Source organism: Nicotiana sylvestris, chromosome 12 (genome assembly GCF_000393655.2).
Source record: "Nicotiana sylvestris chromosome 12, ASM39365v2, whole genome shotgun sequence".
In the NCBI taxonomy this organism is placed as follows: Eukaryota; Viridiplantae; Streptophyta; class Magnoliopsida; order Solanales; family Solanaceae; genus Nicotiana; species Nicotiana sylvestris.
In genome coordinates, this window is record NC_091068.1 from 102,645,550 (window position 1) to 102,673,358 (window position 27,809).

Here is a 27,809-nt window from a genome sequence, read left to right on the forward strand (position 1 = left end):
AAATAACTTCAAAAGTATCAAACATCATTTATTTACAAGGTAATGTATATTTTTAAGTTCTTAAAAATAAAAAGTCTCAAACATAAAATACAAAAACTTAAAAAGCCTAATGCAGGCCATGTAAATCAAACGTCTCAAACTTTAAGAGCAAAAACTGAAGCAGTGTAATGCTTGGGGAACAACAAAGAAATGAAGCATTTTGCTACGCAGTCATAGAAACCACGCAAAATTTTAAGAAGTCTAACACTTAGGAAAACAAAGAATAAAGCATTTTACTTCCCAATCATAAAAGTTAAAAATCAAGCTACGTCACATACGCTTGAACTTAGGGAATCAATCTGAATCAGTGAACAATGACAAACCATATTTAGCTGAGACTATAAAGGGACATCCACATACAATGACAATAACAGTAAGAGACACTTAAAATGCATAATATTTCTACAATGGTTGGAGAATTGCCAAGCTTGGGAGGAATTGGTCCTTTGAATCGATTAGCATCGAAGTCGAAAATCTTTCATTTTCATAAAAGCTAATCCCCTTTAGTATTTTGTACCATCACATGTATACTCATTCAAAGTCCTGCATATCAACAATATAGTAACATAAAAATCTTGAAAAAGTTTGAATGTTAGAAACTAATACTTATCCTTTATTGGGAAATAGCTTATAATTTCCACGAAGAAGAGATTTTGTACAAGTATTGAAAGAAAATCCATTTAAGAAGCATCATAAACGTTACTGTAAAAAAGAAAGTGAAAATGCAAATTAGAGGCTCTACTGATATGTTCCAAAATATATCAAATAAATTGAATTTTATTGAAAAAGATTAATAACCAAATAAATATACAAAAAGTACAAAAATTACATAAGTGGAAGACACATCTTCAAGTTTTTATGACGACAGATCTTGCGTCATAAAGCAAAGTTTCCAAGTCTATCATAAGAATCTAAGTCAAAGATATTCTAATTCGGTAAGTCAAAAAAGTGATGAGTTCTTTTTGCTTTGAGCTTCAAGAATCTTTAAGTGAAGTCAATAATTTATCAAAATAATCTTAATATGCAATCATCATTATTTCCAGATACATACATATATCCAGATGCTACATTAGCCAATAACATTAAAGCGCCCTACTGTTGGACTCTTATTTTGAAGACAGACAACCATGAAAAGTCATACTTTATTAGCGGCAGCCGGCAGGGATCACTATATTCAGCATTTAGCATATATCAAGTCATGTAACTTTTTCATTGTGAAATTATTCATGAATAAGATATCATAATATGTCAAGCCAGCATCACTGAGTTGACAAAAAATTGCATTATAATGTCCATGTTGTTTCTTATTGCTTGCAATTAGTGTATCAGAGTGTCTCTCAAGTTGGACTTCTTTGAACCATTCAGGAAGCATCTCTATCCCACTGATCTCAACTATGTATATAATAGAATGCAAGAGACGAATGTGGTGGACGGAGTATAACAATTAGCGTAGCAAAAAAAAAAAAGAAAAGAAAACCACGATGCAGCTATTTGGCGAAGTCATAACGTGTTCCGAGAGTAGCAAGTTTAAGCCAACATTAACTGTTGATATGCACGGGCTGAGATGGGAAAATGTTCAGAGTTTGTGGTCTCGTTCCATATTCATTTGTAACTTCTCAAGAATGGAAGCTTCTATATTTCTGACAAGTTATGTATTTTAGCTCTTTGGAAAAAGCTGCAGAAAAAAAATGGGAAAAACAAATATATGTCCCGCACTACTACATCTATCAACTTAAATAAACAAAAGAAACAACCTCATGTCAATTATTATACACTGTGTAACAATCTAATACTCGACAACACAATTATACACTATGACTATAACAATTATGCCAATCAATCTATGGTAACTCCAGCATTCTATAGAACCTTACACTGTTTCCTGTAGGCTCGTCAAGTTTAGAACTTGCGAAATTCAACTTGAGCTCTAAAGGATTACCTGTTAGTTTTGTATGATACCGTCAATTTAATCTGTAATCTCATTGTTCTAATCTCAGCTTTAAGATTTATGATAGCATACATGTGTTGATACATCAGATTTGTTATTATAACCCGGCAAATTCAATTCGAAGGAAGAATTTCGACTCTCCTAGATCTTTTATCTTGAAATTTTAGTGTAGTACCTCCTAGATTCTTCAACCATCTTGTCATCATCCGTGTGATCAGCAAGTTATTGACATATAAAAGGATCACAAGTTCACAACTATGTTACTGCATGTCTTCTCGTGAACAAAAAGCAATATAAGAAATAAATCTATCAAAAAAAATACAAAAGTAGCATTACTATATCATTTTCATAACTTAGATGACCATTTAATTAAATAAATCTAAAGAATATAACTTTTTTTCATTAACAAAGGATAAATTAAACTTTGGCATATTAAAATTGAGCAAAAAAAGATATCCATTTTAAATTCACATTCTTCTATAGTGAGTTAACTTTACTAACTACAATACATCGTAAACAGTATAGTGAAAGTACCAATCACTGCTTACAAAAATAAAGAATGTTATGTCGCCATGGAATAATAACAGCCAAGGAAATTCACCCATGAAATAGGAAATTGTTAAGAGATCTCCAAAAAGAAGAAGAAGAAGAAGAAGACAGAAAAAAAAAAAAAAAAAGATTGGAGCAAAAACTGTGAGAGAATCATACCCGAAATGATTTTCTTCAAATTCTGAAGAAGGAGAACTCAAAGAGTTCACCTAAGTTTCGATGGAATAGAGGAGAGATGTTTCTAGACCCATATCGTTTGTTTGTGTCGAAATAGTGAGCACTGTTAAAGATAGAAATAGGGGAAAAATAAAATGGCAAGGTAAAATGTCAATTTTGTCCTTGGTCGACCAACTTCTCTTTTCTATATATAAATAATATACTAGTTAGAGATGGCCCGGCTGAGCCCGGGCCCGAGGACCTTATTAATTTTTTATTTAACAACGTAAAGAACTTTTCTTCACATACCGTAAATCAAATCTGAACAAAATCCATACAACCTGATTCAAAATGATGCAGAACTAATAACACAGTTGATTAACTTTTAAGTTGCATTAAAAGTCAAATTGAAATGAAATGCTATTCTACAAGCTGTATTAGGTCCCTGATAAATTTGTGTGCTCTGCAGAAGCAGAGTTTTTTGCCTTATAACCGAGACAACAAGTTATTCTGAAAAATGTAAAAGTAGAATAAGTCTTAGCACATGTCCGTAATACAAACCATCATGTAATATTCTGATATATTATTTGTATATGTTCCAACACAATCTTTTTCTTTTTCTTCTTTTCTTCCTGTTAGCAAGAGTACAACTGCATTAGAATAAAATATTACAAAGAAAACAGCTATACATCAAATCTCTGTCCTATTAAGTGCAGATGACAGAATGATGTTGTGATCTAATAAAATAAAGTCATTTATTTCAACTTCGATGAAAAATGGCTTCACAATTGGTAGATTAAGATTTTTCTAAACAATGGTAGGTCAAAGCCGTAAAGAGAGTACACTGCACTATAGCAAAGAAATGAGAAAACAGGAAAGTGAGCAAATAACATTCAAGAAAGAACTTTAGACGAACTGTAGAGTTCAAATGTGGTATGAAGCAGCTCAAGAATCACCTTTTAGCTCGGTACACGACATCTATGAGTAGCAAAAAAGTACGCCAACTTCAATTAATCCCAGGCACAAAATATGAGCAATCCAATTTGGGAGTCTCTTCTCTTTTGTTTCCCCGCGAATTAAAGGACTGATGAAGAGAGTTCAACAAACGAAAATACTGTGTTAATAATGAGGATTTGTCAGAGTATATAAATTAGTGCACAGTCAGTTTAATTACACTGATGGGCTACACATCCCTGAAATATGAGGCTTCAGTGATGAACTCTTGTGAATAGCAGCCACATAACAGAACAAGATAAGAGAGCAAAAACATAGTCATATGCAAAAGAGTGAGAAAGAGTCGAACCACAATGTGAAAACATGCAAAATCGACATGGTTAGATTTATCCATTGAGAGTACTCTGCCTCTCGTATTTCTGGTTTCATCTGTCTGTCAAAAAAATTCAGTCCACATCCAAAGAAACATGATTATGTTAAACTTTTAATCACTTTGTATGTGAACAGTGTCAAGGAGAATCACTATACTTTTTAAAAATATTGGACAAATGAAGAATGTGTTTCTAATATTGCACAAGATCCCAAGTGTCTTCTACATTTGTAACCTTACATGTTACATAACTACAATTTAGTCATTTTTTCTATACGCTAGTTGTTTGCAGAAAACTCTGGAAACCATTATAATTGCAACTGCTGTTGAATTCCTCAAGCATAAGCAGATTCTGTGGAAAAAAGAAAATTCAATGCATGTGTGACATCCGACATATATATGCATCCACAGTATACAATATGCTTGCTTACGATACCATGGTGCTTCTCCACCAGAGAACTATTTTACTACAAATGCAGAGGACTATGCCCTTAATCTACATAATTTATTTCCATTTGAATGCTCTAAAAAAATTTCAAAATTTTCCTCTTTATTTGCATACATCTCACCCCTCATTAAACATACTTTGTTTCCATTTGAATGCTTTAAATTTAGATGATCGACTTTATAAATCTTTAGCCTTTAGTTGCAAACTCCCTCCTTCTCTGTTTTCTTTGAAGTTTAGATTATCTTAACTTGTCTGTGAGCAATCATATGTGAAATGCCATATGATTATTATTCTTGCAACTGAAGTTGCTAATGTTGTTTCCTTCTTTTTCCTATATTCGTTTCTGGTTTATCTCTATCTAGCCCTTTTTCGGGGTTTTCAACACAGATTACAGATTATTCAAGCTATAGCCAACTTTGAAATCTCATTAACAATAACAACTTTTTTACAATAGCATGTTCAAAGTAAAATGTTAGTCATCTGAACGGGTATAACATCAAATTTGTCTCTTCAATCACTTAAGAAACAAGAAACTCAAAAAATTAGTTCCATATCTCTTAGTCACAATAGGTTGTGTATCCTAAAAAGAGTAAGATTTTTAGCTGTATTGAAATATAGGTGATAAATAATTAGTTTTTCTAAAATAAAGTGAAGCATTTAATTTATTCTCTAAAAAAGATATGCATTTCTCTAAGAAGAGAATTCTCATTCTTGAAGCTCCATCTAAATTCCAAAATAACACATACACAGTAGAGTCCAATATTCTATCATGAAGTTTGGTCTAATAAGAGTCTATTATGCAGAGTGAGAGTAAGAGAGTCATGACAGGGATTACGTTGTTAATCAACTCACTATTGAAATAAAATGATAAACATTCTCATGGATGCTCCTTATAACTCAGACTCTTATCTAAGCACTTTCAAGTTTTCAAGAAATTAAACTCGGCACTTTCTAGATGCATGGATGCTCCTTTCTGATGATTTAGTTCACAATACGATTAGCTCGGTCGACTTACTTTTTGGCAAACTTAATGATGTTGGAAACTGAAATTTAGAAATCAAAGAATAAAAAACTTTCTATGTGTTGCCTCTGAGCAGAGCATATTGTGACAACCTTTAGGTCTTGACTTTGGGTCCTTGCATCTTGGACTGGACAGCAGAACAATAATGAAACGACTCCCTTTCTTTCTCTCCATATCTGAGTTTTCTATTTACTGTTATTTCTATTACTTTACTCGGTTCATTTGTTACTTGCACCGTTTTACTTGATCTTGGTAGATTTTAGTATCTAAAACAATAAGATTTTGAGCATTTAGGTGTAAACTAATTCTTAACGTTTTTCAGCGCATGTTTTATGCTTAGATATAGAAAGCATGGGCACGCTACTATTACAATCCAATAGCTATTCCCATTTTAAAAACTGTCATGTACATCTTGTTTCAAGACACAAATATTGTACCAAATAAGCTATCGCAATCGCTACGAGCAACTTATTTCATACTCTTTCATCGTACTTCCTCTTCTCTTCCTCTTCTTTCTCTCCGAGATGCTAATAAAGGAGGAAGACAGAAATCTAATGTTTTCAATGTGAAAAACAATTTTCAAACCTCAAAAATTACAATGCAGCAAAATTTCCTAGTTCCCACAATTTTTCAGTTGTTATTTTCATTATGTAACAAAATACCTGAATGCTGTTGCACCAGTGAATGCAGCTCCCGAAGAGGTAGTTAATCAATTAGACTGACTTCACCACAGCAAAGCATATTATAAGACTGATATTTTCTTTTGAGTAGTCATAGTTTCACAATTAAAAATCAGTAATGCAAGAAGTTTAACAATTTTATCTTAAACAAGATATTTGAAATAGAAAGATGATACACACAAGAAGAATAGATGACATACTGCACAAACACTTCAAAAAAACCCACAATGACACACCAAAAGATGCATTTACACCTGAACTGGATTCAACCTTGTTGGGAGCAACAAGGCAACTCTTAGGTGCAGAAGTAAGATACTTCTTAGACACGACTCTGTTCATATTGATTGTGAAATAGGAATTCTCCAATAGAGAAACACAGAAGAAGAATAAAGGAAAAAGAAGCAAAGATAGAGAGCAAAATTCAATGTACAATCAATCACGAGTGCCTGTATAAGTATAAACTTGTGACTCACTTAGACCTATCAAAAAAATATAACTTGGGTCCATTCAGGAGAAGCAATATGAAAACCAATCGCTTACATGGGGTAAATAATATTGTGACTTCTTTTATTTCAAAAGAAAGTTATGCAGAGCAAGAATGTGCAACGATAAGCAAAAGAATGCCTCTACATCATCTTATATCTTAGTATCTATTTTAAATAGGAAAACCCTCATACTGTTAATTGTGAGGGCAATTGAACGGTCTGATTTTTATCTAATTGACAAAGAAATACAAGGAAAAATCAGAAGCAAAATTTACATTACCTATTAGTCTCTTTTAGGGTCCAAACTCAGCCAACAAACATGGAAGAAGCACTCTATTTCCCCTTTTCAGCCACCGATAACACCATAACCTTCCAATGATCAAATTTAAGCCCAACCACTAACCAGACGTAAATAGACACATTAAAGGTAAAATGACAAGAGAAGGGAAAAATGAGAAGAGATAGAGCGTCAGTAAGATTACCTAGGGATTTCGAAATAGCCTCTGTGTAAAATTAACCTACGCGTAACTTTATAGAACTTTGACTCAAAATCCATTGGCTTCAACAACGACAGAAGAGGGGAATCATCAAACATGCTTCGAGATAGGTACGCTGCAGATTAACGGGGAAGACGTTGGCGGAAGCAACAGGAGAGTAGGTATCTGTAAACCACCCGTTCACAAGAGAGATGACTGTCAGAGCACCGCAAGTTTTCCAGGTCAAAGTAAGAATATCTCTAAACGAAATTTCTTAAATACCCCTGAGAGGACGACGAAGAGCTGCTAACTCCCGCTTCTAAATAGTAGTAAAATATAGCTCACCATGAAGCTTCAGTTCCTTTTGAGGAATGATAAACTGGATTAAATAATTTTATCTGCAAGTAGACTTATTCTTGAGGTCGAATTTTAAGATTTTCATATTGTTGACATTAATATTACATTGAAAGTAAAATAATTCGTATATATATATATATATATATATATATATATTATATTTTTATGAATAAAAAAGAATCACATATTAGTGAAAAATTTGTCAATATATAAAGTACCTGACAAGAATAAAAATAGAACAATAAGAAAAGAAAAGAATTTTCAGCTACAAAAATTACATAATAATATGGCTTGCATAGGTAACTTGGCCGACCTACTTGGACTCAAAAATAGAAAAGAAAAACCAATATAGTGAGTAAAATTAATAAACTTCAATTAAATATGTGTGACTACCCGACCCGTCGTCTCGTGAGTTACCGCCCCGTTTTCCCCATTTCCTATTTCTTTATGCTTCATTATCAGTGTTGGGTGTGAACGAGTTGATTCGGAAAGGTTTTGAAAGGAATTGAGACACTTAGTCTCTTTTAAGAAGGTTTAAGTTGAAAAAGTCAACTGGACGTTGACTTATGAGTTAGAGGGCTCGGATGTGAATTCCGACGATTCGGTTAGCTCTGGGAGATGATTTGTGACTTAGGAGTGTGTTCGGAAGTAATTTTGGAGGTCCGGTGTAGAATTAGGCTTGAATTGACGAAGTTAGTATTTTGGCGAATTCCGGTTGATAGGTGAGATTTTGATCCGAGGGTCGGAATAGAATTCTGAGAGTTTTTGTAGCTTCGTTATGTCATTTGTGATGTGTGTGCAAAATTTCAGGTCATTCGGACATGGTTTGGTTGGGTTTTTGATCGAATGCGTGTTTTGGAAGTTTTAGAAGAACTTAGGCTTGAATTCGATGTAATTCGATGATTTTAGTGTTAGTTGAGGTATTTTGATGATTGGAGCAAGTTTGGATGATGTTTTAAGACATGTTGGCATACTTGGTTAGAGTCCCGAGGGGCTCGGGTGAGTTTCGGAATGGTTTCGGGCCATTTTTAGGCCAATTTAACTTGCTGGATTTTTGACAGCAATGTTCGAAAATTTTGATGCGAGGAGCATAATTTGGAAGCTTATATCTCGTAATCTATAAGGAATCGGAAAATGTATAAAACATGAAAGTTGTAGTCCTTGTATTCTAGTTTCCAGAAATATAAACCATTTGTCATTTGGATATTTGTACAGAAAGTTATGATCGATTGAATAAGGGCTAGTAAAGCTGTTTTGAAATTTCCCAGAAATTTCTGATGCGAGGAGGCTAATTTGGAAGCTTATATCTCGAAATATATATGGAATCGGAAAATGTATAAAACATGAAAGTTGTAGCCCTTGTATTCTAGTTTCCAGAATTTTAAACCATTTGTCATTCGGGCATTTGTACAGAAAGTTATGATCGATTGAATATGGCTGGTAAAGTTGTCTCTCGTGGACTTTTAGTGACGACTTTTAGTGACGGGCGGACAGAAACTTAAGGACCAAAAATGCCGATTTCTTCATTTTCGTTTTGGGATTTTTGGAGCTCGGTTCTTGGGCGATTTTGAGGTGTTCTTCACGATTTCAACTCAAGTAAGTGTTCTATACTTGAAAGTGTTTATATTACATATATCCATGGTTATTTTCATCGTTTAATTCGGATTTAAATGGAAGAAATCAAGATTTTTGCAAAATCTTCCAAAAAATAAAAAAAATTAAGATTTGGAGGTCGAGTTGTTGTCGGAATTTGATAATTTTGGTATGGTTGAACTCATATCGGAATGGGTTGTCGGATTTTATAAGTTTCGCCGGATTCCGATACGCGAGCCCCACTGGCGAATTTTGAGTGCAATCTCGGATTTTTAATGGAAAGTGTAGAATTCCATATGAATTAATTCCTATAATTTTATTGATTGAATCGAATTATTGTGGCTAGATTCGAGGCATTCAGAGGTCGATTTGAGAGGAAAAGGCATTGTGGAGTAGTATTTTGCTCGGATTTTTGCTAATTTCGAGAATTTTGGTATTTTTCGATTGTTTTGATTGGGCTTTGTTCCCTTATCATATTATGACATATTCGTTCTGATTTTGGATAGATTCGACACACGTGGAGGCCAATTCGAGGGGCAAAGGCGTCGCGAGCTAAAGAACTAGCCGGTTCGAGGTGAGTAATTGATGTAAATGATGTCCTGAGGGTTTGAAACCCCAGAATTTCACATTGTAACGCTATATTGAGGTGACTTGCACGCCGGATAACGGGCGTGGGGTAGAGCACCGTTGGAGATTGTGACTTGGTCCGTCCCGAGAGATGTTTTTACCGTGTTTTCTACTTGAACTAAATTGAGAATCATCTTTACTTGGATTTAATTGTTACATTTGGGCTTCTTGCCAATTATTTGAATCCTTCAGGGATCGATATTACTGCTTTCGCATATTTTGCATATCATTTGACCTCAGTCCAAGGTTTTAAATACTATTTTGCAAACTTAGCCATCTTTCTAAGATTTGAAAACTTAAATGATATTTCTAAATGATATTTCGGGCTGAGAACTACTGTTTTACAAATTCCCAAGGGGCTTATGATGATTTCTGGACTGAGCATGGATCGGGCTGCGCGCCGCAGCAGTGTTATATTGATATTGAGGCCGAGAGCCTGGTTGATTACATTGATATTGAGGCCGAGAGCCTGGTTGATTACATTGATATTGAGGCCGAGAGCCTGGGTGATTATACTGAGATTGATATGAGGCCGAGGGCCTAGATTTGATGCCACGAGATGGCTTGATATTGCGCTTGGGCTATAGGAGCCCCTCCGGAGTTTGCACACACCCCCAGTGAGCGCCGTCGACGATAAATAAATGGATGGCTCGGGCTGCACGTCGCAGTGGGTACTAGAGTGTACCATCATATGCATTGCATTGCACTCATGCATTTGTTTTTATCGGTTATACCTGTCTCAGTATTTGGTACTATAATTTAATTGACTTGTTGCTTCACTATTTGTTGTTCTAAACTGCCAGTTATAGTTTACTTTGTATTTTTCCACGATTTCTTATTCTCAGCCTTTATTTATGTTTATTACTCACTGGGTTGGAGTACTCACATTACTCCCTGCACCTTGCGTGCAGATCCAGGTACACCACAGGCTAAGTGAGGAATTGTTTAGCTGAGCAGGCAGTATCTGGGAGTATTGAGGTAGCTGCATGGCGTTCACAACCTTGATCTCTCCCCTCTATCTCTATCTTTTATTTCGTATTTTTCCTAAACAGACTTGTAATAGGTGGATATTCTGTATTAGAGGTTCATATTCGTGACACCGGATTCTATTGGGCTATGGTGTTGTATTTTAGTTGAATTTCCGCAGATTTTATTATTAATTATACACATGAAAGTGATGACTTAGTAAATTCTCTGTGATATTTATCTATAATCTGAATAAGAATTTGGGATAATGTTGTTGAATGGTTGGGCTTGCCTAGTAGTATGTTGGGCGCCATCATGACCGGGGTTGGGGGCGTGACAAGTTGGTATCAGAGCCTAGGTTAATTGGTCTCGCGAGTTATGAGCCGGTTTAGTAGAGTCTCGCGGATCGGTACGGAGACGTCTGTATTTATCCTCGAGAGGCTTCAGAACCTTTAGGAAAACTTCACATTCTTGAATTCTTATCGTGCGTCCTTGATTCAGCTTGAAAAGAAACTTTTGAAATTCCTTCCACGCGTTCGTATGCGCACATGTGCGCTCAGTATCAGATGTGCCTCGATGGCTTGTGATTCCCCGATCGAGGGGCGAGGTGTTATCTCTGTGAGTTTATGGTGGGCCAGTCTGGAGGACTTGAGGTTGGATCTTTGCCTATGGCGGGAGCGCCGAGGTGCTGATTGTGTGAACAAGTGTTTTTGAACTTATATGTTCGGTAGTGTCCCTGTTAGTGGAAATGATGGTTGTGGCTATGTGATGAGTATGTTAGTACTGCGAGGCGTATCTATATGATTTGGAAGCGACGAGAAGGGTCTGCTGAATGATGGAAGAACTAATAGATGCTTGAAGTCCATCGTGATTCAAGTTATAGCCCGAGTTATGGGCGTGTGAAGAATCTTTTCATGTCTCCTAGTTGGGAGTGAAGTAAATTTCATGTTGCAGTATGAGTACAGACTTAGAAAGATCAAGTGACTGCGTAATGCTTATGGCGGTGGAAGGTATACGAAAATGTTATATTGAGGCGAAGCGGGTGGGTTATCTCCCGTGAAGTATGCTGAAGCGGTGTGATCCTCATGTGAATGACAGAAGATCTCATGTGCAAATGAATTGTAAGTGTTGAAGTTTGAAATTTTTGGTTCACTTAAGAGAGTGAGTTTAACTGTTGCGAGATTGCCAAAGAGTTGAAGTACTAGATGAAATGTGTTTACACAAGCTTACAGAGGATTTGAGTTTAACCTCACTATGGTATTGAGGCAACAATGGAGTATATGCGTTATGAGTATAGTGTGTTGTGATCTATGGCTTCGAGCCAAGTTGGGGAGCTTGCTATTGGTTAGCGGATTGTGCGGTTATGTACTATGTTAGTTCTGATTTGATGCATGCTGGTGAATTAGTTCTGGTTGTGGAAATTGGGCCGAGAATGGCACGAGTGAAGGAAAATTTTTGACAAGATGTCATGAGCTCGGATGAGCAAGAGATAAGTTTCGATGTTTACGGTAAGTTGGCATTGTCTTCAGCGTCACCTAAGATCGGTGTTTTGTAAAAAGGGTTTTGCGTCCTGGTTAATGATTCTTGATCGCTCTTCAGCGTTAGTGCGACCGGTGGTTTGGAGGTACGCTCCAGATATTGTTGTGGTAGGTTGTGGGAGTGTGTCCCACGGGAAGATTATATAAGTGTGGCATGTGATCACTTGATTGATTAAAGATGTAAACCAAGTATGAAGTTTGTGATGGTGTCGTTAAATTGAAGATTCATGCCTGGAGGGCACGTGGCTTATTGGGTTGTAAACTGGGGAGGATTACTCCGATTGTGATGGTTGTTCTTGTGTGTTATGAGAAAAATAGGAGTTATTATGGACATTTAAAAGGTTATCAGACTAGTTCAGTGTGATCAGAATCAGCTTGCAGTTGGTGGATAGATTTAATGTGAATAATGGCTCTATATCAGGCCAGATGTGTGCATTTTAGTAACGCGGTCCTCATGGAGGAGTAGTTAGGTTGATGTTGCGTTGTCAGATATTTCGCGTAGTAATGTATTGTGCCGTGTGAGTTGTGAGACGGCTTGAGAAATTGCTATGTGTTGAGAATCCGCATAGGAATGACGTTATATGAGCATCTTGGCTGTTTTGAAATTTCCCAGAAATTTCTGATGCGAGGAGGCTAATTTGGAAGCTTATATCTCGAAATATATATGGAATCGGAAAATGTATAAAACATGAAAGTTGTAGCCCATGTATTCTAGTTTCCAGAAATTTAAACCATTTGTCATTCGGACATTTGTACAGAAAGTTATGATCGATTGAATATGACTGGTAAAGCTGTCTCTCGTGGACTTTTAGTGACGGACGGACAGAAACTTAAGGACCAAAAATGCTGATTTCTTCATTTTCGTTTTGGGATTTTTGGAGCTCGGTTCTTGGGCGATTTTGAGGTGTTCTTCACGATTTCAACTCAAGTAAGTGTCCTATACTTGAAAGTGTTTATATTACATATATCCATGGTATTTTCATCGTTTAATTCAGATTTAAATGGAAGAAATCAAGATTTTTGCAAAATCTTCCAAAAAATAAAAAAAATTAAGATTTGGAGGTCGAGTTGTTGTCGGAATTTGATAATTTTGGTATGGTTGAACTCGTATCGGAATGGGTTGTCGGATTTTATAAGTTTCGCCGGATTCCGAGACGCGGGCCCCACTGGCGAATTTTGAGTGCAATCTCGGATTTTTAATGGAAAGTGTAGAATTCCATATGTAATTAATTCCTATAATTTTTATTGATTGAATCGAATTATTGTGGCTAGATTCGAGGCATTCGGAGGTCGATTTGAGAGGAAAAGGCATAGTGGAGTAGTATTTTGCTCGGGTTTTTGCTAATTTCGAGAATTTTGGTATTTTTCGATTGTTTTGATTGGGCTTTGTTCCCTTATCATATTATGACATATTCGTTCTGATTTTGGAAAGATTCGACGCACGTGGAGGCCAATTCGAGGGGCAAAGGCGTCGTGAGCTAAAGAAGTAGCCGGTTTGAGGTGAGTAATTGATGTAAATGATGTCCTGAGGGTTTGAAACCCCGGAATTTCACATCGTAACGCTATATTGAGGTGACTTGCACGCCGGATAACGGGCGTGGGGTAGAGCACCGTTGGGGATTGTGACTTGGTCCGTCCCGAGAGATGTTTTTACCGTGTTTTCTACTTGAACTAAATTGAGAATCATCCTTACTTGGATTTAATTGTTACATTTGGGCTTCTTGCCAATTATTTGAATCCTTCAGAGATTGATATCACTGCTTTCGCATATTTTGCATATCATTTGACTTCAGTCCAAGGTTTTAAATATTGTTTTGCAAACTCAGCCATCTTTCTAAGATTTGAAAACTTAAATAATATTTCTAAATGATATTTCGGACTGAGAAGTACTGTTTTACAAATGCCCAAGGGGCTTATGATGATTTCTGGACTGAGCATGGATCGGGCTGCGCGCCGCAGTAGTGTTATATTGATATTGAGGCCAAGAGCCTAGTTGATTACATTGATATTGAGGCCGAGAGCCTGGGTGATTATACTGAGATTGATATGAGGCCGAGGACCTAGATTTGATGCCACGAGATGGCTTGATATTGCGTTTGGCTGTAGGAGCCCCTCCGGAGTCTGCACACACCCCCAGTGAGCGCCGTCGACGATAAATAAATGGATGGCTCGGGCTGCACGTCGCAGTGGGTACTAGAGTGTACCATCATATGCATTGCATTGCACTCATGCATTTGTTTTTATCGGTTATACCTGTCTCAGTATTTGGTACTCTGATTTAATTGATTTGTTGCTTCACTATTTGTTGTTCTAAACTGCCAGTTATAGTTTACTTTGTATTTTTCCACGATTTCTTATTCTCAACCTTTATTTATGTTTATTACTCACTGGGTTGGAGTACTCACATTACTCCCTGCACCTTGCGTGCAAATCCAGGTACACCACAGGCTAAGTGAGGAATTGTTTAGCTGAGCAGGCAGTATCCGGGAGTATTGAGGTACGTGCATGGCGTTCACAGCCTTGATCTCTCCCCTCTATCTCTATCTTTTATTCCGTATTTTTCCTAGACAGACTTGTAATAGGTGGATATTTTGTATTAGAGGCTCATATTCGTGACACCGGATTCTATTGGGCTATGGTGTGGTATTTTAGTTGAATTTCCGCAGATTTTATTATTAATTATACACTTGAAAGTGATGACTTAGTAAATTCTCTGTGATATTTATCTATAATCTGAATAAGAATTTGGGATAATGTTGTTGAATGGTCGGACTTGCCTAGCAGTATGTTGGGCGCCATCATGACCGGGGTTGTGGTCGTGACAATATGAGAATTAAATGAGATAGATTATTAAAAAATAAATGGGTTTACCTAATTTGACTGCTGCAAAATAGCTCTTCTATTGCAAGAGCTCTTCTGTTCTGCTTCTTAACTTCGAATGTTCCTCTCCTCTCCTTTGCGAATCGGGGTCTCGGACTGGCCTAAGCTAGGCCTCAAGGTTGAGCGAACGAGCTCGACTGGAGATGGTCGATGAAGGACTAACAGTTCCAAAGGTTTCAATGATGGCTCTTTATAATCAATGATGAGTAATAAATGAGGAACAATCAATGAAATACAATAAATGTAAGCGATAAATCAAAGGAAAGACAACGCAAAATATTTAAATTAGAGAGCAAAGAATGTTCTTGTTCTTGTATTGAATATCATATATCTTACAAAATGATAAGGGTCGTTTAGGAGGGGGAATCCCAACATAGTCCAGGTGCATTTATTACAAAGATAAACGGCTGGTACAACCATTTAATGTTATGGTACGGATTTGTACTAGTTTAGTAGACCTGGTCAGCTCTAACCACGTGCCTTGGGAATTTCCCGCTTGCCCCTCATAGCCACTGATTTGCACTACCCCGAGGTCGAACATAGGGAACCCTCAGAATCGAACATCGAGTTGTGCCTCGAGCCTTCTGGAGACGGGCTTATGAGTGTCATAATAATCCTAAAATCGGACTCTCCGATTTTAGCCGTATACAATAAGTTTAACAAGAAATTAATAGATGAGAAAATTTAGTAATTGACTTAAACAAATAAATTACAGTAAATCTGAGCTATGTAGAACTATTAAGACCAACCGAAATAAATCACTTAAAAAAAAAAGAATCAGACAAGTGTAAGGAAGAGGCCGCTTATGAGTTTGGTAAAAAAAGTTGAAATATTTTATATACCCAAACAAACAAAATCACTTGCACCCATTTTCTGCACTGGACCTTACAATTCACAAAATAATGTGAGAAAATATACCATTAAATGTTAGTTAAATGACAACAAAATTTATATATGCAAGTAGAAACGTCTAGTATTCATCTATTTGGTGTCAACATAGGACAAAATTTTTCACACTCATCAATTGAGTAATTTTTTTTCAAATCATAAGCAGACCTATTTCTCCACATCATGAATTATTTTCTATTTCAGGAAACAAATATTGTTTCTATAACAAAATATTTTGTTTCGTAGTTCATTATCAATATTATTTTAGTTATATAAATCGTTTCCACGAGAGATCACTAAAAAGTAACAAATAATTTTTAGTAAATAAAATATATTAGATCTTTATTAAGGTATTTTTATTTGAGCATGAGATATTATTTTATCTACTCTTTTTCTATTTATATTTTCTTTTCTTCGATATGGTAGTAAAAGTATTTTCTTGCAATGAGATTTTCTTTTTCTTTTGATTTTTCGAAGGTATATATGTCATTTTTTTAGGAAGGTAAGAAGTACAAAATATTTCAACAAATAAAAGGATTCATTAAATTTAAATGAAAATTTAAGAAAAAGGAAAAAGGACAAAGAACAAAGAAAACGAGTGAGGACTGGACAAGTGGAAATAGGTTTTTATTTTTATTTATTAAAGCAGCAAAGGAAATACTAATACTACTGTTGCTAGTTGCTACTAAACCCTTCGTCTTAAACCCCTTTTTTCTTCAAAACTTCCTCCACAGCCTCCAAGCCAAATAAAAGTACAAAAAAACATCCGTCAATTTCCCTCCCTCTACGGCGGGGAGAGACGTGGGTTTAGTTGTTTTTCTCATACAAGTATTGCTTCACCCCTTCCAGCTCAAATATACACAAGCTTAAATTTGCCCTAAGTTGGGATTGAATACTGAAGTTTAATCTGTTCCAACTGGAATTTGAAGATGGCTCAGGTATCTCTTTTTATTTTCAAACTTTTGATTTTTTTGCCGAACCTCTCCTCATATTTTTCTTTCTCCGGCAGAATCAATGGTATCTTTATGCTTAAGTATCCTTTTTTCTTAATGATTTTTCAACGATTAAACATAATTTTTAGTGAATTTGAAGTTACGAGCTGTGTATACCAGTGGTGGAGCCAGGATCTTATATAAAAAGGATTCGAAATATGTCACACCAAGAATTTGAAGTCATGACCTAAAGGATTTTTGAACCTTCTTTGCTACTTTATTACTTATAATTTTTCCTCAGTGGATTCAACAGCTTATATATAACTCAAAAAACTAATTTTTAACCTATTTGCACGGTATAAGTTTCAGAAAAAGGGATTTGAATGAACCCTCTTTCTCCGAGCTAGCTCCACCACTTATGTAATATTTATTATTTGTTTATTTTTTGATAATATGGTGTCCGGTCAACTTACCCCTACCTACACCTGGTAGTTGCTCCTCTCACCTTCCCTCTATTCACCAAGAATTTGGCAGATGAGAAGAAATTACCTAGTTTTTTAATTCAAATCTTGGTCTTCCATGGTTCGTCCCAACTTTATTGACCACTTAGCTCTACTGTTTGAAACATGTTAGCTTCATGTAAATGCTCCATGTAACTAATTTGTTATACTTATAATCTCCCACTAATTCCCAAAGTGCAAATAGGGTGATAGTATACTATCAGTAACATTACCTGCTTTGTCTGAAAAATACTTTAGGCTACATGTATTTTGGATGTATATTCTTTTGTGGTTATGTAACAAGAACGGTTGCTGCTTTTATAGGGTGCATCAGAGGCCGTTGAGGCGGTTCACTTCAGTTTTATGACGGATGAAGAAGTTCGTAAGCATAGTGTTGTAAAAGTCACAAGCCCTAACTTGCTTGATACATTAGGCGGACCACTGCCTGGTGGGCTTTACGATCCAGCAATGGGTCCCCTTAGTGAGAGATCTCAGTAAGCTTCTGTAAATTTTGTTACCTTGAATCATAAATTGATATTTGTTTAGATAAATAAATTGATGTAAGTTTCTGTAAATTTTGTTAGTATTAATCATAAGTTGACATTTGTTTTAATAGGTCAATTGATGTGTGTATATATATTTTGATCAGTAGTTAAATACTATTAACAGAAAGCAGCTGAGCACAAAATTTGTGCTGGACATCACAAAAATGGGAGGCTCCCCTATATAAAAAAAAAAGGCAAAGGGGCTCCCCTTGTGCTCCTGTGATGAGTCAACAAAATCAACCTTGCTGTTCTCATCAGACACATCTTGTAGCTTACAGGAAGATGCTAACAGGCCTAAACATCTATATCTTAGAATCTGGACTAATCTAGCTCTGTCATAAAAGCTCCTTAAATCCTTTTCTTCCCACCAATACCTAGCAGACTCATGCTGGAATAGTCGTCCAATACTTATTAAGTACCTATGAAGGCTGCATTTCCACCAATCATCCAATGGTTCTCTGATTGACTGTGACATAATCCAATGGTGTCCAAAAATATTGAAGAACAGCCCGATGACTGCCTCGTAACACTGCAATGTAGGAACAAATGATTGTTGGTCTCCTCTTCTGTGTTGCACAAAAAGCATCTGTTGCACGAAGATCTCCCTTTTTTTCTGGATTTTTTTGATGAAGTTATCCCTTTATCTGGAAATTATTTTGGGTATGGCAAGCTCATAGGCTGCTACCTACATAAAGCAAGCTATCTTTCTGTGATAGGAAAATTGGTTCTGTGATTGCAAGAATGTGACTTAGGGAGAAGAATCTCTTGACTCAGGGGCAGCCGAATCTAATTTTATATGAGCTCCTGTTTTCCATATCGTTTTCCAGGGCCACTCGTTTTAGTTGTTTGTCCCACTGTTTAGCAACTTGTAGCATAAGCTGAGGGAGAATAACCCCTATTCTGCTGTTTCCAGGTGAGTGAGTCAGCCTCCTCCAAATTCCGGCGCACCTATTCTAATTCTTGGATGCAGAGATAATCTGTCCACTACCTGGTCGAAACACTGTCTCCTGAAGTTAAGGTTCCATGCGTCTCCACTTCTACATTGACTAATTGCCGCTGCATCCACAGCCAAGTTAAATAAGTCAGGAAATCTAATTTTAAGGGTGTGGACCCATCCATGCATTCTACCAAAATCTTGTACTCCTTCAGTCCCTCTTTAATCTCTGTATTGACCTTAAAAAGTAACCATAAATCCATACCCCAACTTCATGAGGGGAACTCACAGCTGAGTGCATCAGACTCTATTTCTCCCCTACTTACAAGAGATGACATTTCACCATTGATTACTGTCCTCCTTGCTATATCTCCATAGCCACTTTAGCAGCAACCTATTATTGTGAAGTTTCAAGTTTCCGATTCCGAGGCCCTCCTCTTATCTTGTCCTATGTCCCACTTTATGAGGTGGAAGGACCTCCTTTCTTTGTTGCCTTCCATAAGAAGTTCCTTCTCAATTTGTCTTAGGCAAGCATTACCTTGCTTATGATTGGAAACAATGGCATCATATAGGAAGGGAGTGCATCACGTACACTATTAATCGGAGTCACTCTACCTGCAATGAGTAGATATTGCATTTTTCATATTGCCAAACTCTTCTTAAACCTATCAATAATGCTATGCCATACAGAGTGAGCCTTATACTGGTTATACATAGTCACCCTAGAGGCATTCCAAGGTATGTAGTGAGGAGGTTTCCCACTTGGCATCCCAAATTAAGTTGACAGGGAACAGAAAGCTTTTCGCTGTATAAACCCTCAATCTTGAAACAGCCTAAAAAAGTAAGAGCATCACCCTTAGGTACCTTGAATGTCTTTCCTCAACCTTGAATGTCTTTCCTCAGCATCACAGAGTGTAAGGGTGTCATCCACATATTGTATGTGAGTGATACCATCCTTTGTGTATCCAAGCCCACTCTGAAGCCTCTAATCCAACCCAAAGACATTGCGTTGCACAATATACTTGTCCTTCCATCACCAAAATAAAGAGGGAACGGTGATTAAGGGTTTTTCCTGCCTTAGCCCCCTATAGGAAGGGAAGAAATCTTCCGGGGCTCCATTTATAATCACTGGAATCCTTAATGTTGAAATGCAAAAAATAGTCCATCTAACCCATTTTTCACCAAATCCTTTCAAAATCTTCAACAGAAACGACCAATTTACATGGTCGAAGGCTTCTTCAATGCCTAATTTGCACATAATATCAGCGTCTCCCCTCAAGTGTTAGGCATTCATGGCAATGAGAACCACGCCAGTGATTATCTACGTTTCTCAAAAGCCACCTGTGTGTCAGTCACTAATTTAGGGATTACTTTCTTCAATCTTTTGGTCAGTAATTTAGCTATGATTTTGTAAAAGCTCCCCATCAAGCTAATAGGTCTAAAGTTCTTTAACTGATCAATTCCTTCCTTTTTTGGGATCAATCCTATTAAGGAGGCATTGAATCTCTCAACAAATACTCCAGTCTGATGAAAGAAGTTAATAGTCTCAGTCGCATCAGTTCATGAAACAGCAATGTTTTTAGAAAGCCATATTAAAGCCATCCGCGCTTGTCTTCTCTCCTTCACATCCTTTAATGACTTCCTCAGCTTGCTCCGCGGAGAAAAGCCTTTCAACCCATTCTTTCTTCATGTCTATGATTCTCGGATAGTGAGCTTTGAAGGAAGGCCTCCAACTTTAGTTGATATATTCATATTTAAATGTATACTTCAAAGGTTGATGGTTGCCATAAGATAGAAGTAATTTGCATGGCTTTTATGCAGTTCAATTGCCTTGCTTCCCTTTAGGAGAGATGTTTTGTCAAATTCTCCTTCATCCAGTAGCACACAGTTATAGACTTGGACAAGCTTATGTTCTTAATGGTGTAGGCCATAGGTAACTGATTGCATTACTCAGAAAATGCTGCTTTATATGTTGAATTATGTTCTATTTAGAAGTCATACCTGTGTACCTTTTTTGGATGAACTAGATGTTAGGGGACTTACTATTTCTCATTGTCTAGATGTAGCAAAATATTCTTTGGTATGTAATTTTCAAGAGCATATGCCCTAGTGAGGATGCTTGAGAATGGTAAACAATAGCACGGTACATACCTAGTTTCCTGTCCAGGCAATTTGGGTTTCAAGATACTTTCTTCGGAAACTGTATTCCTTGACTCTGTCCAAGTAATGGGTTTGTAGATTTGTCCTCTAAGATTTGGAGGTTTTTGTGGTTGTTAAGTAATTGCTGTTTTGGTTTCTAAAAGTTACCCTACCTGGTGATGATAGTGGGATGGCTTGGATAGGTGTTCAGATACCTATACCGCCAGCCTTTTCAGAACCACCAGGAGTTGCGCTTTTTTTTTTTTTTTTTTTTTTGATAAAGTAAATTTTTTATGAAATAGCAGTATCAAGAAAATACTGCATCAAGTACATAAAATCTAGATTTGAAACATCACATCTCTATAAAATCTAACAAGTCTAGCAAATCCTGGAAATTAAATACACTTTTCCCATTCTTCCAATAATACAAATTTTGAATGCATCTAAACTTCACCACTTGAAGCTGCTCACTTTTGCCCTCAAAGCGTCTTATATTTCTCTCTATCCAAATTGTCCATGCAATGCACAATGGAATAGTAATCCAGATCTTCTTCTTATACTTCCCGTCATATATTGACTTCCAACACTCTAGCAATTCTCTGAACTTCTCAGGAATAACACTTTGTACAGCAAAAATAGTCATAAACATGGTCCAAGGCCACACTGTCTCTATCTCTGAGACAGATTTAATAAGTTCTCTATAATAAGAGTTCACAGTAAACACCGCCAGGAGTTGCACCTACTTTTCACTACTAGATAATCTTTTTACTGCAAATGCAATTGCAATTCTTTACTAGTAGAGGAGGATAAATTTTATTGCCCATGCAGTAGTTTTAGACGCTGTTTAACTTTTTTTTGAGAAATGGTAAGGTATTATAGATATCAAAAGACGAGTGAGTGCTGTTGTTACATCCCAGAAAATAACCAAAGAGAGAAAAAAGAAACCCTATTTGTCCATACAAAAGAATCTATGAATTCTAGCAGGGTTTCACTATCATCTATCCAATCATATTTACACCCAAAAAATATCGACAACATGCAGTCTGATTTGATCTTCAAGAATGAGTTCTCCTGTCCTTCCTCTCTTTCCATATGTGCCACCAAATAGCTGCTGTTATTGTATTCCAATCTTTCTTCATTTACTTTGATAGCCCCTTTCTATTCCAGCAAGACAGTAACTCAGGAGTAGTGCTTGACATCACCCATTTACTTCCCAAAATGTTCAAGAATAATTGCCACAACTGTGTGGCAGCTCCGTAGCGTAGGAATAGATGATTGATAGTTTCTGCCTCCTCTTTACACATATAGCACCTGTTAACTATTTGGATTTCCTTCCATGGAAACCCAAATTTGATTGGGAAGTGTAATTTCTATTGAGTGCCACACTATGCTAGAGTGCTGGTGTAATGATTTGATTTTGATAATTATAGTACTCTTTGTCTTTTGATTAAGTTAATATATTTGAGAAATATATTTGCGCATGGAAAATGTTTGTAGCTTGTTATGCTCAATTTTTTGGACTGTAGTACCTTGGTCCAGTTAATATATGCATATACAAAAAACGTTACCCTCTAAAAAAAAAATAATTTGTTCTTGTTCTGTTGGATGCTTTTTCTTTGTTATGTCTTTCTGTTGATTTCGCTATGTAATGACCTGTTCAGATGTAAGTCATGTGGTCAAGGTACAGTTCACTGCCCTGGTCACTGTGGCCATATTGAACTTGTTTCGCCGGTCTTCAATCCCCTGCTTTTCAATATGCTGCACAATCTTCTGCAAAGAACATGCTTTTATTGCTTTCATTTTAGGGCATCAAAAGAAGAGGTAAGTCTTTTTATGAAAGTATTATTAGTTCTTCCCTTTAGCACTTGTTTTGCCATATATTTTCCTTACTAATAATCTACGTTTCTTTTCTGAGTTAGGTTGAAAAGTGTGTCTCTGAATTAGAGTTAATCGCAAAGGGTGACGTTATTGGGCCCAAAACCATGGATGTTCTCTCTCCTGATAACTCTGCTGATCGGGAGGAAAGTGAAGGGAGCCATATGTCATGTACAACGGATGATTTGAAATTGCAAGATCGTTCTGAGTACAATAAGAGGCCATCTTGGGACAATTTCCAGTTTACTGAAGCTATGGCAGTTATCGATAGAATTCTCAAGACGAAATCTGAGAAATGTAGCAATTGTGAAACTAAAAATCCAAAGATCAATAAACCGAGTTTTGGACGGTTTCATATGGTATGTCTCATTGCATCACATTGGTCTCTTTAATGCGTCGTTCAGATTCCCTTTAAAAAAGATGCATTGTTCAGATTTCTTGGATGTCATGTTGTATGAGTTTCTGATATTACCAAATGAAGTATTGATTGTGTTATAGAATAGATGCTTTTTGTCCTAAGCTTTACGTATCATTTTCTAAAAAATAGCATGCCATATCATTTTATTGCCGACAGTGCTCTGAAACAAATCCAGCACGTAGGTACATATGGGAAATTCGTAGTGTGTAGCCATTCATGGTTCTGCGGAAGAATTACCAATTTTTTTCTCTTTTGGGGGATGGCGTTAGTTTCTAGGTCACCTTGCGTGTACCTTGACTGTCCAACGCGTGCTGCATCCTTCCACCTGGAAAAGTATCGAGTAACTCCGCCCATTAAAGTTTAGTTTAAGTAGATGGAAGGAAATAACTTGTTTGCCTCGGTTGATTCAAACTCTGATCTCCCATGATCGTCTACTCTTCGTTCTTGCCTGATATACTGTTGGGCCACACCATTATTTACTCCTTTTCAAGTAAACATGTGGTAGAGAAATACAATCTCTCTTACCTCTTCAAGCCAGCATTCCGTTCCTAATTCTATATCTCTCAGCTCTTCAAATAAATACTCCTTAAGTCAATACCATTTTCCCACCTCTTTGCCTTGGGAGAAACCAATTGAAGATATGAATAGTTTCATAAAAGCTTTATTACATGTACACTAGGCTGTTAAGAACTTAAGATTAGCATGGCCCCTGTGCAAGGATGACACACAAATCAAGAAATGGTCCAAATTCTTAGAAGGATTTTTTGTGAATGTGAAATAGAAAGAGTTGGACTTCTACTAAATGCTGCAGAAGGTATTGTGGTAGATAGTTCGCAAGGGATTCACTTTTCTTGTTAGGAAAGAAGGATGGAATTTTCTCTGCGAGCTCCTGTTGTAAGCTGTTGTTGAAGAAATTGTCTGGAAATGATGGTGTGTGGCCTTTGAAAGTTATTTGGAAACCAAGGCTCCAAGCAAAGTTTCTTGCTTTGGGTGGATTGCAACACATGAAGCATGTTTGAGGCAGGAAAATTTGCAAAGAAGGGGATTTAATCTTTGCAGCTGGTGCTACTTTTGTAGAAAAATGGGAGATAGTGAATCATCTACTATTGCATATCAGGTTTGTTTGGCAAATATGGTGTATGTTCTTGAACTTGTATGGGGATTCACCAGGTGATACCTGCCAACATCAAGCAAGCTTTATGCAGCTGACAAGGACAACCTTTTAGGAAAAAGCAGAAGGCGACTTGGTTGTGTGGTAAGTATGACTCGATTTGAAAGAAATTATAGGTGCTTTAAAGGAACCAAGGAGAATATCAGTTTTGTTAAAAATAGATGTATTCGGAATCTAAAGTTATGGTGTAGTGCCTCTTTTGATTTTTCAGTTGATATAATGCTGGATTTCCTAGATTCCCTTCAGGTTTGAGGGATCTGCTTCCAGTCGGCTAATTTTGTAACGCTGCAGTATCATCTTGGTACTGGCTGACAGTTCTTTTAATAAAATTTTACCTTTTACTGATTTGAAAAAGGTTGTTAACCTGGAGAGCATGACTGGTGAGATGTTAATCTAGTGGTGGTCAAAGAGGTGTTTATTCAAACCCAGAACATAAGTCCTCTTTCCCTGGTAAAGCTATCAGCCTCCCCAGTGAAAGTACAACAAACAGAAAAAAAAAAAGAAAACCGTGTTCAATAGGTGAAGAACTAAATAGCTTGACAACTGTTCTTTTTCTCAGTCTATATTGCATAATTTATTTGTTTATATCTGCAAGTGTTGCTTTAGCCGTCCTGCAAGTTTCCATAATTGCAGCTTCCTATAACATGTTCAACTTAACATTCTCTATTTGGATAAACTTTTTCTTGATAATCAAGAAATCCCAAGGACCAGTGACGCGCAGTTTGAACACTCGGTGGATAATAAGCCCGTCCTTTTACCCTTCTCCACTTAAATACCAGGCTTTTGTTTGCGGCATGGTTCACACCTGGGACGTGTGCCCAACCCACAAATCACAAGCTGCTCTCTTGCCACCAGACTGAAGCCCTGGGGGCTTTTTTATTTGGATAAACTTTTGTTATTAACATGTTCTAATTGTGACTATTTCTCCATTTCTACTAGTACTTTACTTTTTTGATTGTGAACTTTCAAAGTACTATTGTCCATCCTGCTATCATTCTGGTTGAGCATGAGTTCTGTCATGGGCTGCTTTCCAGACACGCCCCATGACCCCTTGGCCGCGCCCCATGGCGGCCTAGCAAGCCTCACAATGCCTAGCGCCATGGTCGGCCACGTGGTCTTGGCTGCGCCAAGTGACAAGCGCGCATGCGCCTCTGTCGCCCCACCGATGCCTCTCGCCAGTGCCCAACGGCTGGCCAATGAAAACAGCGCCGCGCGCGCAGATCCTGATGCCTCGCCAGCGCCCAGCTGCAGGCCCATTCTGGCAGCGCCTCGCGCACAGACCCTGATGCCAAGCACCAGCGCCCAGCCTCAGGCAAACACAACAAGTGTCGCGCGCGCTAACAGCACCGCGCGCGCAGACCCTAACCCGCAAGACAAAGTTGCTGCCATCGGACTTGTTTCTACATTGTAATAAACTAAGTCCTTTTCATTGTAATTATAGGCTAGTTTACATCATTTCTATTCAGTGTGCTTCTACAGCTTTATTAGGACAAGTCATGTAACTTTGGTTTATTTTTTTAAGCATTATTAAGGGGATCAAGCAATCAAACATTTTCAAGCAATCAATTTTCTGTACTGGTGTCTCTCCCCCTCGACACCGCATCTTTTGTAATCAGCTTTCATTCATCAATAAAATCATCATCATCATTCAAAACTCAATTCTCTCTCAGCTTCCGCAATTGCTCGTGACATTGGTTTTCCCGCACGGCACTGACAATCTAGTCTAGCGTGCGGAGGGGACCTCATTAGCGGACAACAACCGCACTGACATCGGTTGTTTAGCCTTACGTTGCCCTTCCAAAGAACATCAGGAAGGCGCCGCATAACAGTTGGTATCAGAGCCAGGCTCGACATCGGACGAGGGAACGCATTGCCATTACCACAATTTCTGACCATGGTGAATCATGGGGAGCGCCTAGCATCCCTAGAAGAGACGGTTGACCGATTACGACCCATCGTAGATACGGTGCCTGATCAAAACAACAACCTAGTGCAAAGGTTGGACGACCTGGACCGCAGAATGCGGTAGGCGGAAAATGACATTGCAAACATCAATCGTGACTCTGAGGATGATCGGCAAACGGCAGCCATTGAAACTGCCAATATTCATGGAAACTTTGAGGACCTCCAACTGGAGCGTGCCGACAATTTCGCCCACCGGGAACAAGAGGCAGACAGACTAACTGCCATGCAGCAAACCATAGACAACTTGACAGGCCAACTCAACGTTGTCAATGCTGCCCTACAAAGCCTACTTCGAGGAGGCGACAACCACATTAGGGGTGCAGCAAACCTCACCCCCATTCCACAAAAACTTAAGATACCGGAGCCAAAGCCATACGGCGGATCCCGGGATGCTAAAGAAGTGGAAAACTTCATCTTCGACATCGAACAATACTTCGATGCCATGGGCCATTTGGAAGAATCCAAAAAGGTAGCAACTGCTGCCATGGATCTTCAGGGCGATGCCAAACTTTGGTGGCGGGTCAAATACGAAGCCATCAGGGCCGATGAAGATACTCTCTAGACATGGGATGAGCTGAAGGCAGCCATACGCCTGCAATTCTTCCCCGAAAATGTGGAATACAACGCAAGGAGAAAGCTATGGGAGCTCCGCCACACCAGATCAGTGCGGGAGTACGTGCGCGAATTCTCTGCACTCATGCTAAACATACGCGACATGGGGGACAAAGACAAACTCTTCGCATTCATAGTAGGTTTGAAACCTCATGCCCGTATGGAACTACAAAGACAACAGGTAGACACCCTGCCCAAGGCCATTCAAGCTGCAGAATGCCTTGGCGATTATCACTTGGGAACTCAGAACGACAGACCCCAGCCGCCTGTCGAGGGGGATTCAACGGGAACCATCCCAGCAATGGTGGCCCAAGTAAAAGTGGGGGAGATTGGAGTGCATCCAAAACCAAGACTCCTCCCTCCAGCAACAACGGTGCTGCATCCATCAACAACAATCAGGGGAGAAAGCCTCCCTCAGAATGCCGTCATTGCGGTGGGGCACATTGGAACAATGAATGCCCAAACATAAAGATCAATGCTCATCAAACTGTTGAGGATGAGTCAGATGAATCAGACACATCAGAAGAAGAGCGGGTAGGTGCCTTCAATGCAATTGTTGGCTCTAGGGGTGTTCACGGTTCGGTTTGGTCGGTTTTTGATTAAAACCAAAACCAAACCAATTTAATTGGTTTTTAAAATTTTAAAACCAAAACCAAACCAAATTAAATATAAACCATCGGTTTGATTGTTGTTGATTTGGTTCGGTTTGGTTCGATTTTTCGGTTCTTAGTAAGCTAATGATA

General features: G+C 37.7%; 1 protein-coding gene, 1 long non-coding RNA gene and 1 pseudogene across 9 annotated transcripts in view; 2 read left to right on the forward strand and 1 right to left on the reverse strand.

Annotated features, from left to right (window-relative positions):
- Window positions 1-247: 247 nt before the first annotated feature.
- On the reverse strand, window positions 248-7,508 carry LOC104240445 (uncharacterized). Of its 8 annotated transcripts, none has more exons than XR_714420.2 (5): window positions 7,409-7,508; window positions 7,133-7,312; window positions 3,649-7,048; window positions 2,696-3,324; window positions 248-582 (listed from the first exon to the last, which is right to left on the reverse strand). It is a non-coding gene; the product is annotated as an uncharacterized lncRNA (long non-coding RNA). The 8 variants fall into 8 exon arrangements; XR_714425.1 differs by lacking the exon at window positions 7,409-7,508 and having other exon boundaries at window positions 3,649-6,203; window positions 6,931-7,048; window positions 7,133-7,400; XR_714424.1 differs by lacking the exon at window positions 7,409-7,508 and having other exon boundaries at window positions 3,649-6,207; window positions 6,931-7,048; window positions 7,133-7,400.
- A 9,155-nt stretch (window positions 7,509-16,663) lies between these two features.
- LOC104238299 (DNA-directed RNA polymerase I subunit 1) overlaps window positions 16,664-27,809 on the forward strand; it is a 33,135-nt gene continuing 21,989 nt past the window's right edge. The window contains exons 1-4 of the mRNA XM_009792630.2: window positions 16,664-16,913; window positions 17,732-17,901; window positions 22,687-22,846; window positions 22,945-23,259. Coding sequence (XP_009790932.1) covers window positions 16,905-16,913; window positions 17,732-17,901; window positions 22,687-22,846; window positions 22,945-23,259 — 654 coding nt within the window. The 5' untranslated portion in view covers window positions 16,664-16,904. The remainder of the gene's footprint in view (window positions 16,914-17,731; window positions 17,902-22,686; window positions 22,847-22,944; window positions 23,260-27,809) is intronic.
- Window positions 24,011-24,071, forward strand: LOC138884514 (U6 spliceosomal RNA; annotated as a pseudogene).